General features: G+C 37.1%; 1 protein-coding gene across 4 annotated transcripts in view; it reads left to right on the top strand.

The window, feature by feature from the left end:
- Positions 1 to 17772, top strand: part of sgsm3 (small G protein signaling modulator 3) — a 29774-nt gene that overhangs the window by 838 nt on the left and 11164 nt on the right. For 2 of the 4 annotated variants that reach the window (XM_077212909.1, XM_077212907.1), the window contains exons 2-6: positions 15048 to 15121; positions 15224 to 15309; positions 15469 to 15532; positions 16427 to 16638; positions 16989 to 17096. In XM_077212909.1, the coding sequence (XP_077069024.1) occupies positions 15115 to 15121; positions 15224 to 15309; positions 15469 to 15532; positions 16427 to 16638; positions 16989 to 17096 (477 nt within the window). In that variant the 5' untranslated portion in view covers positions 15048 to 15114. Of the gene's footprint in view, positions 1 to 15047; positions 15122 to 15220; positions 15310 to 15468; positions 15533 to 16426; positions 16639 to 16988; positions 17097 to 17772 lie in introns of all 4 variants that reach the window. The other 2 variants (XM_077212906.1, XM_077212908.1) reach the window with 1 other exon arrangement.

Here is a 17772-nt window from a genome sequence, read left to right as displayed (position 1 = left end):
GCCCTGTTTATGTAATAATACTGAATACAAAATATTATATTAAGCAACGAACACCAACGCTTCTTCTTGTTATAAGGTGTTCAACTCGTGAAGTGTGCTGGTCTGACAGCAGCAGTGTTTTAACAGTGCGCAACTTAGTTGAAACGCACTCTTGTACGATTGCAGATGATCGACTTTCGGTTTCCCCGAACCCTTATTAGTACTGCAGGTCCGTTATTTTGAATGATTAGGCTAATTGTGAACTGCACTCGTGCGCTAGTTCGCTAACCTGTTTCAGGTGCCATATGGTAAAATGAATCGTCCTGCCATTGATTATTCCTTTTTTAGTCTTCTTAGACTATAAATGAAGAATACGGTCATGCTGGTGACATCATTTATTCTCTGGGACATAAAATATGAACCTACACACTGACAGCTTTAGTCACCATACACTTTCATTGCACATTTTTCCATAAAGTAAAAGGTGACTGAGACTCTTATTCTGCCTTGCATCTCTTTTTTTGTTCCACAAAAATAGGTGATGACTAATTTACTTTTGATAAACTATCCCTACATTAAATTATTTATAAAATACATTTTTCTTTCATTATATTAGAATAATAATTTAACATATATATATATTTTTTAAAATATTTCAGCTACTAATAAAATAGTTTAATATTTCTCCTTTTTTATTTTTATTTGATTCTCTTCCACAGTGCTTCATAGGATTGTAGTTCTTTATATCATTGAAGCTGTTAAAGGTGCAGTAAGCAATTTCTGGTAAACGCTGATAATATTTAAAATCAACAATACAAACAAGCCCCTATACCCCAAAAGATCACACCCCTATCTTGATGCCCCATGTTCACTAGCCTGTGCAACACAGGCAATCGGGAAATCTGCTGTGCCTGCCGCTCGAGGGTATGATGCCATCAATAAGTGAAAGCAATTTGTGTTACTATGATAATTCAGGTTTAATGTCTAATTGTAATTTAAAGGGGTCATGAACTGTATTTTATATATATATATATATGTATATATATATATATATATATATATATATATATATATATATATTAGTGCTGTGCGTTAAACGCGTTATTAAAGGCGTTAACGCAAACACATTTTAACGGCGTCAAATTTTTTATCGCGAGATTAACGGTCTTTTTGGCCTAGCAAACTTTGTATTTTTTTCACATGCTGTTGCAACAACTAGTAATGTTAGAAAAACTACAACATCACACCGGATAGCTAGACCGGAAACAAAACAACAGGCACGCCGCACGTAGCCTACTTGTTTGGGCTTGCGCGCCGGCCAAAGAGTAGTAGGCTAACGTTACGTTTTGAGTGGATGGCGCGAGCGCGAGACGCCGATCTAGAGACGTGCACTCTCAACGCAATAGAGTGCGGCGCGGGACTAGATTTGATGGCCGAGTGCGAGGGCGGGCTCGAGTGGTAATGCACTCACTCTGTGTGCGGATACGGGAGAATAAAACGATTCGCGGGACTCCCGCAAACTAGAAATATCTATGAATAAAACATAAAAACTAATACATTTTTATTCATATGTTGCAGAAAAGCAACAAGAACAACTAAAACTAAATAGAAACGATTTACAGGCCAGAGTTTCTTTTTATAACATGTTTGCAGCGTTGAGGGATGTAGCCAATCACAGACATATGTGTTGATTTCTCGAAAGCAATGGCCAATCAGAAGCATTTAAAATAGACTCCCCTCACCGCTCAAAACAGACTTTTTGTTCAGTGCTGAATTCTGTATGCTGGCAAATCCTCAAATTATAACAAACAAAGTGTACATATTATGAAAGATGCATTGTGCAGTCAGCTTCATTGATAATAACAGATGTGTGAGATTGCGATGAACTGATGTCAGCTTTTTAGGAATTATTAAGGGAGCGCACTTTGCGCGCATTCAGTCACGCCAAACCATGCACTCAGTAGCCTGCATGCTTTTATGTTATAACAGTGGTTTGTTTGTTAATGCTTTAATAAAAAATAATTTATCAGGAGCATTTATGCTGATGTGTATGGTGGCGACACGTAGGCGAAAGTATTTGGAGGTAGCCTACAAAAAAAGAGTCTATTTGCGGCCGGGAGCGGGACAAAACGACCCACGTATTTAAAAAAATGGACGGGTTTAAATCGGGCTCGGGCTCATAATTACAGTTTATGTGTTGGGCCGGGCTCGGACACAATCCGCACAGGCTCGGGTCGGGCTTGATTTTTTGGGCCCGATCTAAGCTCTACAATGGATGACTTCAGACAGAAGCACATGGATACCACAGCTAAGAACAAACTTACTGCTGATCCACTTTTCCATGTTGATAAGAGCATTAAAATTAGAAAAAATAATGAGACAAATAGAAATCAAGGGACATTTAGAATAGATAAAAATGTGTGATTAATCGCGAGTTAACTATGGCATTAATGCGATTAATCGCGATTAAATATTTTAATCGTTTGACAGCACTAATATATATATATACATACACATGTTTTCTGAGGTCCACTTATAATAATATTATTTTTACATAAACAATTGTCACAATTTAGAAATAAATGGCTATTAACCTGATTTTAGCCCTCTGATTTGAACGCTCTGTTTGAAGGGCCGTGTCTGCTTTGAGACTTCAGTGTAAACGCCCACTACTGTGATTGGCATAATGGATCTCATCAATGCAACGCGATTTCTGCACTCTCACAAATGCTTTCACCATAAATAACAATGCAAACACCATGTAAATACAATAAGAGCTTCATTGTGCCGTGTAACAGTGTCATTGATAATGGGAGTTTTGGCAAGTGTCCAGATAAACTGTGTGATTGTGTGATCGTAAAGGAAGCATTCTTTGATCGCATTTTGCATATAATTTAATCATAATTTAAATAACAGCTTATTTTCATGGTACTAAGAGAAACTGTGAAGTTGATCATTTTGTCATTGGTTCGATTTACTGATGCATAAACAGTATTGAACGATTTTGAGACAAAGAAAATCTGTCAGAACTTGAATAAACGCACATCAGAAATCACTGATCACAGATCAGGCATTAGAATAAACATGATTACTTGCATGTTTGTGGCGTTGCTGACGAATCCATATCGTTATGTGCTTGCAAAGCCTGGGCGAAATTGTGACTTAAAGGGGAACTCGGCAACTCTAAAAAACGCTATTTCTCGAAAACGCTATTTCTTCGCTGATTTTCACTTTAGTTGTCGCATGTTTTCTCAGCAAGCTCCCCCTACAGCTGGAGGCGTATATTTCACAACAATGTCGTAAAAAAAACTCACTTGTGGCACCCTCCTCCCCCTTTCTACCGCTGCTCATGTGCATTTGTTATTATCGGAGCCAGCCAACTTTATTTTGTGGAGCTATGTCTACCGAGGTGGACAATACATCATACACATTGAGGGCGGCGTGTGTGTTTGACGAATTGCCGTAAAGCAGTTCGTGTTTCTCGCTCGTTCTTGCTTCTCACGAGACTTCCTTTTTCCAACTTACCGGAACGTTAGTCCCCATGTTGCATGGTTGGTTTTTCCGCCTGGGAACGCTGGTGTGAGCGGGGAAAGTCACCATTCTCACCAGAACAGGTTATTAAACCATCCAAATGATTTCTAAACGGTTTTATTAAGTTGAAATAGTTGCCGTATGCCCCTTTAATTACCAAATAATCCATTGTGAAATGTACCTAATACAAACAAATAATGCACTGCTAAGACTTACACAGTTGGAAAAAAAAAACACTTTCCTTGCATAAGTTGCATTAGAATCCTTTGGAAGATAATGTTATTGATCCTATGTCGATCTTTTTCTGGTTTTCATGTCACTATTCACTAACGTGCCAGTAGGCGGCGCCAAAGACTCCGTGACTTAGACTAGGTGTTGATCATCTTCTGCAATGGCGGTCTTTCACTGCATTATTATTTCATAATTCCACACTTTTCAGATCCTGACGTTTTCAGGCCTTGATCTCAATAAAAGCTTTTGGATAGTTTTGAGTTTTGAAACGTACAGGATATTTTTATTGAATAACAACCTCTTAACTGTCAAAAGATCAAGCTAAATTTGAATTCTCTGAATTACAATTGTGACAAGATTAAGGGGTTATAGCAATCACTAAAAGGGCAACCAAAAGAAAAACTATATATTAGAGCCCGACCGATATATCGGCGGGCCGATATTATCGGCCGATTTTAGGCATTTTCCTAACTATCGGTATCGGCATTTATAATGGCCGATAAATGAATATTTTAAAAAATGCGGGTACGGTGATTCATGTAAGGGTGGCGCTGCCAATAAAGCACCTAAAAGCTGTCACAAGAACTGGCAAAAATAATGATTATGAATACAACAAATATAGCAAGGAGACATTTTAATTGTTTATTAATAAACAAGTGTTTTCAGTCAGTGTCAGCCAAAGATGAAGTTGACGATGCTGACTCGCGATCTTCAGTTTGCGCGCGCCAGAGAGAAATGCACATTTCATACGATTACATGAGTCTGTCTGTCTTTCGTTTTGAATTGTTCTGTTTAAAAGTAGACATTTCAATATAGATATATTTCAATTCTCAGGTCTATACGCTGAGTTTCGGTTCATGAGACGAGCTCCAGTTCACCCGCAGGCGCCTCCGTGTCGAGATTATCTATCGTCTGCTAAATTTACTTCTTATAAATTAAATCCAGGCAAATGGCTGATGAAACATTGATTAAAATTAAGATACAATTAATACAAAACGAAATTCACTTTGAAACGAAAGGTTTTGTGCTTTCTGTTTGATGTCTATGTGAAAGTTTCAAAGCATTAGTGCCGCTTTCAGAGCGCTCACGTCCGTAGTGCTGAACTGTCGCGTCTGTAACATTGTTTTTTCCTCATAAATGCAAACACGAAAAATAAAATAAAATGAATATTTTATGTAGCCTGCGGAGACTGAGAGCCAACCCTTCTTCATCCGGTGGGTAGTAGCCTACTTGTGATTTGCGCAGTGTAATTCACAGAATTGATTTCTCTGCTACAAGCCTCTGTCACGTATTGTGTGAGCTTGTGACTATTGCAAGCGCGCAGCTGAGAAGTCCTGATTATATTGGCTGCTATATTTAGGCCTTCTTCTGATTTATTAAGGCAATTGGTTGATGAAACATTGATTAAAATGCGTGGCGCGAGCGATCTCCGACAGTAAACTGATTCTGCTTTATCTAGGGTAAACAGCTGTTGCGACGCGAGCAGTAACGGCCGCGTCCGGTGTAGACACAGTGTTAAAGCTCATTCTGCCTGATAACGCTACGTTACAACATCAAGCAATATTCCAAAAATGTATATAATTATAACACTTTATATAGGGCCATTTTGCATTAAGAGTAGCCTAGTTTCACGTTTAGTACATTTTGCTTACTAATTATTTAAAAAAAATATATATATATACAGTATAAAAGTACTGTACATATGTAATTAAAAACGTTTTCATTATGATATTATTCATTTTACTTTAGTAAAAAGATCTGAGTTCTTCCTCCACTGGTAGAGATTAGAGGAATTAAGAGTAAAAATAGAAGATAATAAGGTTTTGTCAGTGACACTTTTTATATATTTATTGATACAAGTTATGACTAAATTAAAAGACAAAGTCGTCGTTAGTGAAGATTATGCAACAGTATTTAGAATATAATATAATATATCACATGCAATGCAAACTAGTTTGGTTACAGCTCAAATGTATAATTCTCATTCTATCATCCCCCCTGCCTCCATTACATATCTGTGTCACACAAGTGTTTGATTACCACATTTGAGTGATCATTGCAAAACGTGTTTATAAAATATATTTATTCTGTTTATAGCTACTGTGTAAAGTACCCATCAAAAATTTGTACACACCAATAGGAAAGTGTCCAAACTTTTGACTGGTATACTGTACAATAATACACATAAATAATATTGCTACTGTATTATAATATACACATAAATAATATCGGCCGATATATCGGTATCGGGCTTTTTTTACTCCCTAATATCGGCATCGGCCCCCAAAAATCCATATCGGTCGGGCTCTACTATATATTAGGTGTATGTTATCTCCACAGTCGTGTAACTTAGTCTTTTCGTCTGATTTTTTCAAATACTTTTTGGTTAAAATAAAAAATCCATATGCAAAATGAAAAAAAAAATACTTCCGGAACTAAGGCCGCTGAAACAGTGGACGGGCACTCTTGCAATTCGCAAGGTTTGAAAGATTCAGATTTAATGTGCTTGTAATGTAGTCATGGGTCTCATTCACTAATAATTGTGCACTCTATTGGTATTTATATGCACATTTGAACTTCTCACAAAAACTTTCCGCCTGATTCACAATGCGTGCGTACGCACATGAATTTGTTCTAAGCCTCTTTCTAATGTTGATGAAATCAGAGTATTCTAAATGAGCGACCATGTCCGTCCTCAGAACAAGTTCAATTGCAATAAACACCTTTTAAACAAAGGTTAGACCTCTGATTAGACAGCTCTACACATGCGTATCTGCGTCTTTATGCAGAGCTACTTCGCAGCTTGAGCTATAACGCACCTTGTCTTACTCTTTTAAGATCTATTTCTATGTTTAAAATTTCATCTTAACATGTTTATTAGGCCACCAAGAGTATGTAATTTCTGCGTACGAGTAGTTTCAGGTGTTCCTATATTTTTTCGGAATTTACATTTTAGAAATAAAGTTATTGATGAATCATGATTTGTTTGTAAAAACGTTCGTGCGCAGATTTCACGCACAAATTTGTGTGTATGCCTGTTTAGTGAATGAGACCCATTGTTTGGTCAGTGCTAACAAAGATTATTTTGTCACCTTGAAGTTTTGGAATCTTCTTTAAAACCAACACTCCCTTGACATACGTATAGTGTGGCTGTAAGGTTTGGCTCTGTTTGTCTACTGTGGTTCACGCCCTCCTTAAGCACAGGGAAGGTTAGGATATCCTGCCAGAGCTTGTGACACCCAGGAGCTGAGATGTCTGATGGCCTCTGAGTGCATTATGTGTCCAGCTGTGTAGGAAAAAAGTACCCCAATATGAGCCTCAATGAGAAAGATCCCCTGTCTCTCAACAGCCCCACCTCCATCTTTCCTTCCTCAAGCTTCTTCTAGTCACAACACGCCGTGAGTCATGTAACAAACTGACTGCCCCCGTCCCTCCCTCTGTTCTCCCCTCCTTGCTGTCGTCAGAGAGCTGCCACGTGCCTCATGGCATGAATGGCCTTCGGTTGGCAGGACCCTCTCAAAATCACGGTCTCACATACACCAATGTTATTTTTGTGTCATTGGGAGTAGTTTTTATTAATATTCTGAATTTTTATTTTACATGTTTTTATTTTCATTTTTATTTAATGTTTTAGTAAATTTGCTGTTTTTATATTTAAGTTTTTATTATTATTATGTTAGTACATCAAGTTACCTTTATTACAAAAATGTTGCCTCATCGACTAGCTAAAATAAGTGTTTTTTTTTATATTTTGTTTTATTTCAGTTAATGGTTATTTTATTTCAAGTAATTATCTTTTCATGGTCTAATAAATGTAATAACCCTGGTACACACAAATACACTTGTTATTCCTCAGCCACACCAGCAGTGTTGCCAACTTAGCGACTTTGTCGCTATATTTAGCGAGTATTTAGACCCCTCTAGCGACACATTTTGAAAAAAGCGACTAGCGACAAATCTAACGACTTTTTCTGGTGTTATTGGAGACTTTTGGAGGCTCTCTGACGTGAAAGCACATATCGTTCTTACTCTTCTCAACGAGCAGCGGGTGCTACAGTGGGTCCCACCCCCTTCCCAAAGCACTCACAGGCGGCCCAGTCCTCGCGCAGCAGCCCCTCCCAGCTGCAGTCAGAGCAGGAGATGTTCACCCCTCCGCGTACAGACTGCAAAAGAATCGCGCAAATGAGTCGCTATTTTTAGCGACTTTTCAAACGTCACTCACTCTAGCTACGTCTACCCTGTTCAGTAAATGGCTGAGAGGAGCAGCAGCACATTCATCTGTTGAGCGCACGGCCGCTGAGAGACGTAAATGAGCAGTGTTTTTCCACGGATTTATCACTTATCTGCTTTTCTTTTTTATTTTATTTAAATAATTTAGTTTCCTTCCTTTTCTTGTGCTTACGGTATTACTTGTAATACTCACTATCACAGAGCTTTTGTTCATCCGGCTCCCGAACTCTCTCAATTCAGATCATTTTCCACATTGGCCTATAAAATTTTTTTTGTCATTCACTAGGCCTATATCATAGCTACTCGTTCTATTGTCTGACAAAACATGTAGGAAATGAGAACAGCTTTATTTAACATTCGGCTATATTATATTATAATATATTAAATACAGTATGTGAGCTGAGCATTAATTTATAGAGAAAACACATTAGACAAGCAGAACGCAAGTACAACGCGATGACGTCACGAATATGCTAATTGACGTATGACGTCATCTAGCGACATTTAGCGACTTTTAGGGAAGCCGTTAGCTACTTTCCTTTGAAAATAGTTGGCAACACTGCACACCAGCATCTTGTTCATTTTATATTCACCCCAAAATCACAATAATCCTTGTGTCGGTGTAATGAAAATGGTACATCTTCTATACGCTACATGATCTATCTACCTATAACTTGCCTGGATCCAATCTACTTTCATTAGCAGCTTGCAGCCCACAGACTCTATTGTATTGAGAGTCCTGGGATTTGCAACCTACTGTTATAGGAAATTGTAAGGTTTCAGTGTTTCTATGGGCCCTTTCACACCTACCTTGTTTGGTCCGGACTTTCGGACTTTTCAGTTTGGTCCGAATCAAAATTGCAGGTGTGAAACCTCCCCGGACCACGGTCCGGACCAAACAGATTAAATTTGGTCCGACGAAAATAGGTAGTCTCGGTCCGGATCAAACTGAACAAAGGTTTGGTTCGTTTCTAGTGTGAAAGCATTTCTGTATGGTTCGGACTTTCAGACCTTTTACAGGAAGTTCCGGTGGTTCCCGCATAGCCGAAAAAACAGAAGATGGCAGGAAAAATGAGCCGTACGCACATGGGGAGAGGAGGAGACGAGGTTTTTAATTGAAGTATGGTATGATGACATAATTAGAAGTCAACTGGAAAAAATTCACACAAAAAAAAGAGCTCGCATGATTGCTTCCAGTCTTCTCCTCCTTTCCTGCCGGCGACGATAAAATGTTCGCACGACGAGGACGTTCATTTGGCGAATTTGAACTAGCCTTGTGTATAGTTGGTGCTGCAGGTAGTTATGCCATAAAAATAACAATACAGTTGCAACGATATGCGTCTGTTCATTCATAATGTCAAAGTTACCCGCCGCATTGACAACACGCTGACGTCAGACGCACGTCCATTTTCAAACCAATCAATGTCGAGATGCAGCCCACATAGATGATGACGACAGGACGCAAGTATGTCACGTAAAGTTCTTTAGTGCGCTCGCATAATTGCAGTGTGAAACCAAACCAAAACTTTCTGAAAGTATAAAATGTATCAAAATGTGAACTTTGGTTCGGACCTTGGTGCGGACTTTCAGGTGTGAAAACGCCCTTAGTGTCTTCTGGGAGTTGTGTCTCGTTTGAATTTTAACGATTTTGATTCTACTTATTGATCCCAATTCTAATTCATTCCTAATTTCGATTCCAATAAGGTAAAAAAAAAAAACTTGGATATCATTCACATTTAGCCTTACTGCAAAACATTTAATTGTAGCTGAATATCATGAACAAAAATAAACAGACTTAAGAACACTGACTCAAGGAACTTTTGTCTGTGGTTTAAAAATACCATAGAAAAACTAGCCTAACTAATACAAATTTCAAGCATTATTAAAGACAAGTAAACACTCAGTAATAAAAAAAATTAGCAATCTCAACAAATAGATACAACTGCACAAAGATATGATTGAAATAAAGATTTTCAGGTATTCATGTACAGAAAATGTAATCAAGTGTGAAATGTAAAATCTATGAATAAAATATACATTACAAATATAGGTCTAACGTTAGTTACAAATGTTATTCAGTCAAGAACGATTGAATTTTCTTTGTCTTTTATTGTTTGATTAGTGTTCTAGAGACAGCAGCTGCTGTCACTTTAACCCTCTGAGGTCTAAGGGATTTTTGGGGTCCTTGAGGTGTTCTGACATGCTCTGACATTTGTGCTTTTTTCAGTTATTTATAAACATATTAATGGCAAAGGTGTAAATTCACTCTATATAGCACAAACAGGGCTACCGTAATATGTGAGCAACATGTATGTACATGTTTGTATTTTTGAGAGAATAATGTTTATGCGTGGTTATGGAAAAAACTAAAACTTAAAGTGTCTGAAATAAGGCCACAAAACACATACTAAATATGTGTCCACAAGACTTTTGACTAATGAGTGTTGTTGCCTAGAATTTTTGCTTCAAAATGATCTGAAAATCATCCTGCCTAATCATTTACACAAAACAATACATTGATTTAAATTTTATAAGACACCTTTTGTTTGGAAAGGCAATATGCGTAGAGGCGTGTTCACACCTGAGAGGACAAAGGCCGGATAATGTGCCGCATAATGAGCTGCATATTAATAAGCCCTTTCACACAGGCTTGTCACAGGATCCCAAAGAATGCAAGGACAAAAGAAATTGTCTATATATATACATATTCTACAATTAGAAATTGTAACCAATTACAAATAGGTTACAATTACAATTTTAACAATATTTCAAGTGTATTTCTTTGTAAAAAGTATACATTTTATCATACGTATTAAAAAAGGTAAGGATTCATTAGTTTGAATATTGGAACAAACACTATAATAACATCTTAGTTGATAATTCTATATACCTACTTTATTTTTGACAAAACAACATACTATAGTATATTTAACTATGAGCAGAAATTGGTGAACAAAAGCTTACCTATTTAATGTGACAGTAGTCTTTTTTTACAGTCAAAACTTTATAATCCATCCAAAACTAATCACAAAATCTTTTCTAAACATTCATATTTAGTCTGTAACATATTGTGTATGATATATTAGCATATACATGTGAATTTGCAGTTTGTTGCTTATACAGACATTTTATTTCAACATAGTTCAGTCTATTTTTACTCATCTTAGTAGGCTATTGCAATATAGTTTGGATGTGTTCATGTAAACATAACGTTTACTAATGTAGGTGCGAGAGTGAATGAACGGCACAGACAAGGCTGTATAACTGTAGTAAACAAAGCGCGTACGCGCCTGTGCCGTTCATTCATCATTTAGCCTACACACAGATACGCAATTCATATTTAAAGTCTTTTTGTGGTTTACAGTCAGACACTATTCAATATCGCGATTAGAACAAAGCACTTAAGAATAAATGACTTAGGCTACTACATCAGCTGGATCCGTTGCTCCTCGAAATGAAACTACCAGCACTTTTTATACATTTTCCAGGGTTATTAGATAGTATTATTCCTCACAGTGAAAGGATACGCTGTGTACACAGCTGTAGTAAGATACTTACTAAACACGATGTGTTTTATAATCCAGCTGGTGGGCGTTGGCATGTTTGGCGTTGGCCCGCGCGATAGCCGACTCCAGGGGGAGTCTCCAGAGTTGCCCAATATAGTTACATGCCTGCAGCACTGAAAACAGCGTGTGAGTCGTCTTGCGCTTGAATGGTATAAAATTACATTAAAATCACTTTTTCTGTAGGCCTACTCACGTTTCAAATGTGTGTGCAGCAGTTAAACAGCACGCGAGTCGTCCCACGCTTGAATGGTTTAAAATCACCTATTCTGTGAGCGAGCTTTGGATGTGTGAGCACTGCGCAGCACAAAAAAACAGCGCTTAAAGTCATATTGAAACGCTCCCAAAGGAATCGAAATTTTAATTTTATAACAAGTATCCGATTCCTATTTTTGATTCCCAACCCTATTTGCTATTCATAGCAAGCTGCACATTATACAGATATAATGTAACTCCATTACATTTGAGTACACTGCACAATCACAAAACAGGGTTCCAGGATTTACAAAACCTAATATATGTTAGCCATTTAGATAGTTATCTTTGTGACAATGTCGAACATTGTTCTCAACCAGGGGACTTCACCAAACTTATCCAAAGCACCAAAATAGGGTCATAACTGTGAGTCAGAAATATTTTTAAAAATCCTTATCCTTAATCCTTATTCAGTACATCATGAACAATTGGAAACATCATGGAAACAGTTGAATATTTTTGTGGGCTTGGGAGTCAAAACAGTTTAGAACCACACAGAATCACAAAAAAACAAATATTCAGGTTTGTAAAGCAAAAAAATGGATGATGGTGATCAATATGTAAAATTTTCAGCAGAAAACCATCCTTATAGTTGAGCCCTTTTCAGGGCTATATTTTGCACTTTTTTTTATGCAGGGCTTCATAAATCTATACCAAAGTCCCTTTAAGACAAGTCATTTCACTTGGTGGCTATCTTTGAAACGCCTCTCGGGCATGCAAGTGCAGCTCCTATCTCTTTGAATAGGGAAACATCAAATTCTCCAAAACAGTTTGTCAAGCTTACGATTAAATTTCATATTTGAAATAGCCAATGAAATCTGACAAAATCTGTCTGTCTGTCTGTCTGTCTGGGTCTCTGTATTATATCCATTAGTGAAATGAAGCTTCCATGAGGTTGCATTATGCATATCCAGAAAACATCTAAGTTTTCCATTGCTCTCTTTCATACGTCACATTGAACACACGTAGGCAGAGCAGAAAGATAAGCTCTGGTGCGTTTATAGACCAGTCCTTCACTCTATTTACAAAGACACTTTGGCTTTTATTCAACAAGGAAGTGATTTATTTTAAACAAATGAGGAAATTGAATGGTGCATCTGCATACCAGCTTAAAAGCCTCTGGCTGGTACAGCAACCATAAACCATCACATTTATTAAAACACTGCCTCGTAGACCAAAAGGGCTGAGAGCTTATAAGTGAGAATCCTGGCATTCAGTTTTCCTTTTATGCGGGTGAGCCTATAAGCTCATATCTCCTCTCTCTCACGCATTTCCTTAACAGGTTTGTTATGAGTTTAGAGAAGAAACAATGCTGTGGAAATTCTTAATATGAATACAACCTAATTAATCTAACTTCTTCACAACAAACAATTTGAACAACCTCCAGTTGTCAATATAATATAATAATACAGCACCAATACAATACTACAGTATCTTCTGGGTAGTTCCCGTCCCGAATATAATACTACGGTATATCGGGGTAATTCTCATCCCGAATACATACAATACAATACTTCAAGGAAATACCCCTCCCGAAGTACGGTGACGGTGTGAATGATTGAAAGAAGTGATTGATTCAATGACTCGCTCTTAAATAGGCTACGTACCTTGTTTCATTACAGGATAAATCAGTGTTGAACAACTCTTGAGTGAAGGATTCAGTGACAAATATTTTTTTTTTATTCACTTGTCGCCACCCGATGTGATATAAAAATCGTTATCTGAAGTGCAAATTTACTTTCAAAAGGTGATTTACTGTATTTTGATCACTTCCATAGACATCAGTGTTTATATCCGAACTATTAACTTTTATCACAGTTCTTCTGTGATGATATGAATATTTGTAACACAGAAATAACAATACCCAGACATCCCAGCTCTCCTGGAAGGTCCGGGAGTCTCCTGCATAATTTGATAGCGGCTCCCTGAAGCCCGCAAATTACATAAAATATCCCAGAAATTAAGAGTGCCTGATATTAAGATGCCATCTCCCAGAAAGTCATTTTTTACAGGGTGGAATCATGAAATGTCTGCTGTGTGGTTGACTGTTTTAAAAAGAAGTTTTGCACAAACACTCAATAATTAAAAAAAGAACAAATAAACAAATTAGTAATCACATAAATAAACACAACTGAACAAAGATACGATTGAAAAATGATTTTGGGGTTCAGAAACTAATCAAGTGTAAAATAACACTGCACTCTATAAATAAAATATACATTACAAATATAGTTCCAAAAGTTATTCAGTCAGCGACAGCCGTTTGTTGTGTGATTTGTTAGAGATGGCAGCAGGAATCGTATCCTGCTGTCACTTTAGGAGCTGCACAGATCAAATGTACTGTTATGTGCTTTCTTTGTCAACTGTTTACATTAATTTTTACATGTTTTTGTGTGTATTTGTCCGTTCAAGTGCAAAAAGACGTGGAAGAGAACTCTGTTTAGTATCGCATAGTATTACCAGACATGACTCTCAAGTTGCTCTTTGCAGGAATAAAAGTTGGAGCTCACTGGTTACTACAAACCTAGAGAGATTCCCTGAATAGAAAGATATGTACATTTCTTACAGTTGACAAAAAATCAATGTTACTCAAGTCTTCTTCACTGTGATTGGTTTGTAATTATCTAAGCTAAATATATGATTGTTAGTTCTACTGTGTTAAGCACTTTTTTGGGTAAGTCTATATGGTCTTTGACCTGAGCATCCTTAGTCTGCATTTTCTGCACATTCCATGTTGAAATCCCCTTTTGACCACTTCTGAGGCCATTACATAAACCATTTCGATCACACTAGGTTGTACACCCGGTTGATATCAGTGTTACGGAGAGAAAAGTCATGTAAGGTATTGTGTTGTCTATGGGCTTCTCACTGGCATGATTACTTTATCTGAACATGCTGTGCTGCTGAAGATTTAGCTCGCTGTCCCGTGGGTCTGCGCTGATTTAGAGAAGTGGAGCATAAAGGAGGACACTGTATACCTGCAGCTCATGTTTAGCTTTAAAAAAGCTTTCAGACACTTCTCTTCCTCATAGTGTACTACTACTATTTTCCTTATTGAATTGCACTAAAGTGATGTTATATGATATTCTGCTTTGTTGGCTCCTTCAAGCACATTATTTTGAGGTGATTATTTCCACAGGCTGTGAATTGCATTGATCACTTGAGTAATGACGCTCTCTGTGTGTGTTAATGCCTTTACTTTGTCTTATGGGGAGGTTTTTTCGCATTTGGTATCATGTGTTGGTCTTCCTTATCTAGGGCCTGTGAACCTCAACCTGACCTGCTATCATCAGACTCTTCTCTTTAGACACTAAAAAAAAACACCATGTCAAGTAAGCTAATGCATGAATACACAAAATTTAAATTGTGAGCATGGTTATATTTGTGTATTGTCAAACACAGTAAATCTCCTCATAAAGTTTTCTGTTTAGTAGGTAGTTACACTCCAGCCCCAGGGGGGCCTTTTGCGGCCCTCACGCCCAGCATGTGGCCCCAGGACATCCTGGCAAAGTACTGTCAGGTAGTTTACTTGCATTTCTTTATTTTTATTTTTATAGGGCATGTTTTATAATTTTGCATTGATGCTTAAGTGCCAGATAAATGCTGTTTTGTTATTGTAACATCTTCATTGTCATGGGAGATGATTCATTTCTCACAGACATTGTTCTGATTATTGCAGAAAGACCCCAGTATGGAAGCAGAACTGCATTATGATGAATTTGGGTTCCGGATTGATAGTGAAGGTTGGTGTGAGAACATCAGCACTAATAAAAAGTTAAATAGGGCTCAACTTCAACTCTTGTCTAGGACAACCACAGAAAAACAGCTAAATCTGTCTTTGTATTGTATTACGTTTGCATAATCCATTATTCTGGACCGCCTCAGAGGTTTTTAATACTACTGTGTATATATATCACCATTCAAAAGGTTGGGGTCAGTAAGTGTTTTTTCTTTATTTTTTTAAATAAATTATTACTTTTACTTAAAAATCAAGTTACATTTATAATGTTACAAAAGATTTATATTTCAAATAAACACTATTCTTTTTAATTTTCTTTTCATCAAAGATTCCTATAAAATATTTATCATAATCTTCTCAAAAATATTAAGCAGCACAACTGTTTTCAACCTTGATCATAATAAGAAATGTTTCTTGAGCAGCAAATCATCATATTAGAATGATTACTGAAGGATCATGTGACACTGAAGACTGGAATATTTATGCTGGAAATTCAGCTTTGACATCACAGGGATAATTGACATTTTAAAATATTCAAATAGAAAACGGTTCTTTTAAATTGTAGTAATATTTGACAATATTAGTTTTTTACTGTATTTTTATCTTATAAATGCTTTGGTGAGCATAAGAGACGTCTCATGACTCAGCCTCAAACATTTGAATGGTCAAGCATATAATATGTATTAAATAACATTATAATTATTGCCAATAATTTAATGTTAAAGCTTTGTTGTAAAGTGTTTTTGGGATAGGTGACTTGGAAAAGTAATTGATTAGGTTTAAAAAGATGAGTAAAAAGGAAAAGCTTAATATCAAGCCCTCTTAAAGATCATGTCTCATCTGGTACTGTCTTTTCTCTTCTTTGACGAGTTTGAAAGTGGTTTTTTGTGTGTTTCAGATGGTGTTGAGACACGAAAATGGCTGCGTGGTGAGGGAGCTCCTCAGAGAGAAGACCCTCAGCAAAGACTTCGCTGGCAAGCCCATCTGGAGTTCACCCACAATAACACCGTAGGAGACCTGACATGGGACAAGATCTCCCCCACACTGGCCCGCTCCGACCGCCTTCGGTCCCTTGTGCTGGGGGGCATACCACACAGCATGAGACCACAGGTCAACACTGAGAGCCTTTGTTCATCGACCTCTGAATGTGTTTCTGTGTGTGTTTGAACCTAACAAAATATTTAAAGCTGTCTTTGTATTGTTACACAACATCAGGCGGCTTATCTCCTGATGTAATGTTCCCATGGCAACCATGTTCATGCTTGAGGGATTCTCACTGAATCTCACGTAATCCCACTGAAATAGGACATGATGACTTGAGTAATATCTTGTTTATGCTGTATTGCTATTTTTAGAGATACCCATGAGAACAGCGGTGCGTCTCGAATCTATGATCTCTGCTGGATCTTTGTGTGATTATCGGTCTCGTACTCCATTGTCTCTTTTATGCATTTCTTTAGTTGTGGATGCGTTTATCAGGGGCCCTGCAGAAAAAGCGAACATCAGAAATTTCCTACAGGGAAATCGTCAAAAACAGCTCTAATGATGACACTACAGCAGCCAAACAGGTACATGTCATCTCTGCCATAGAACTGAGATTTATTTGAAGTTGAGATGTCTATTTCAAATAAAGGGTTGTTCTTTTGAGCTTTCTATTTATCAAAGAATCCCCAAAAAAATGTATCACGGTTTCAACAATAATATTAAGCAGCACAGCTGTTTTCTAAGTTGATCATAATAAGAAATGTTTCTTGAGCACCAAATCATCATATTAGAATGATTACTGAAGGATCATGTGACACTGAAGATTGGAATAAAGATGCTGAAAATTCAGCTTTGTCATCACAGGAATAAAGTAAAAAAAAAAACTAAATAGTATATTACAATAGAAGCATTTATTTTAAATTGTGTTTTTACTGATTTTTGATAAAATAAATGCAGAAATTGATGAGCATGAGAGACTTTAGAAACAAAAAATCATACACACCCCAAACTTTCGAATGGTAGTGTATGTCATTTACATTTCAAGTCAAGTCACATTTATTTTTTATAGCGCTTTATATGATACAGATGGTTTCAAAGGAGCTTTACAGTGATAACAGGAAAATGATTCAATTATGCAAACGGAGTTAATTTTCGGCTGTACTGCAGCTCTAAAAGAAAACAGTGTAAACATTAATTGATTTTGCTGATGCAATCAAACGACTAAAACAGGAGCCTGTAACATTAGCACTTAGAAGTTAT

This window comes from Siphateles boraxobius, unplaced genomic scaffold, assembly GCF_051911475.1.
Source record: "Siphateles boraxobius isolate OS27281-9 unplaced genomic scaffold, OSU_SipBor_1 66, whole genome shotgun sequence".
NCBI lineage: Eukaryota > Metazoa > Chordata > Actinopteri > Cypriniformes > Leuciscidae > Siphateles > Siphateles boraxobius.
This window is presented reverse-complemented; position numbering and strand designations above follow the sequence as displayed.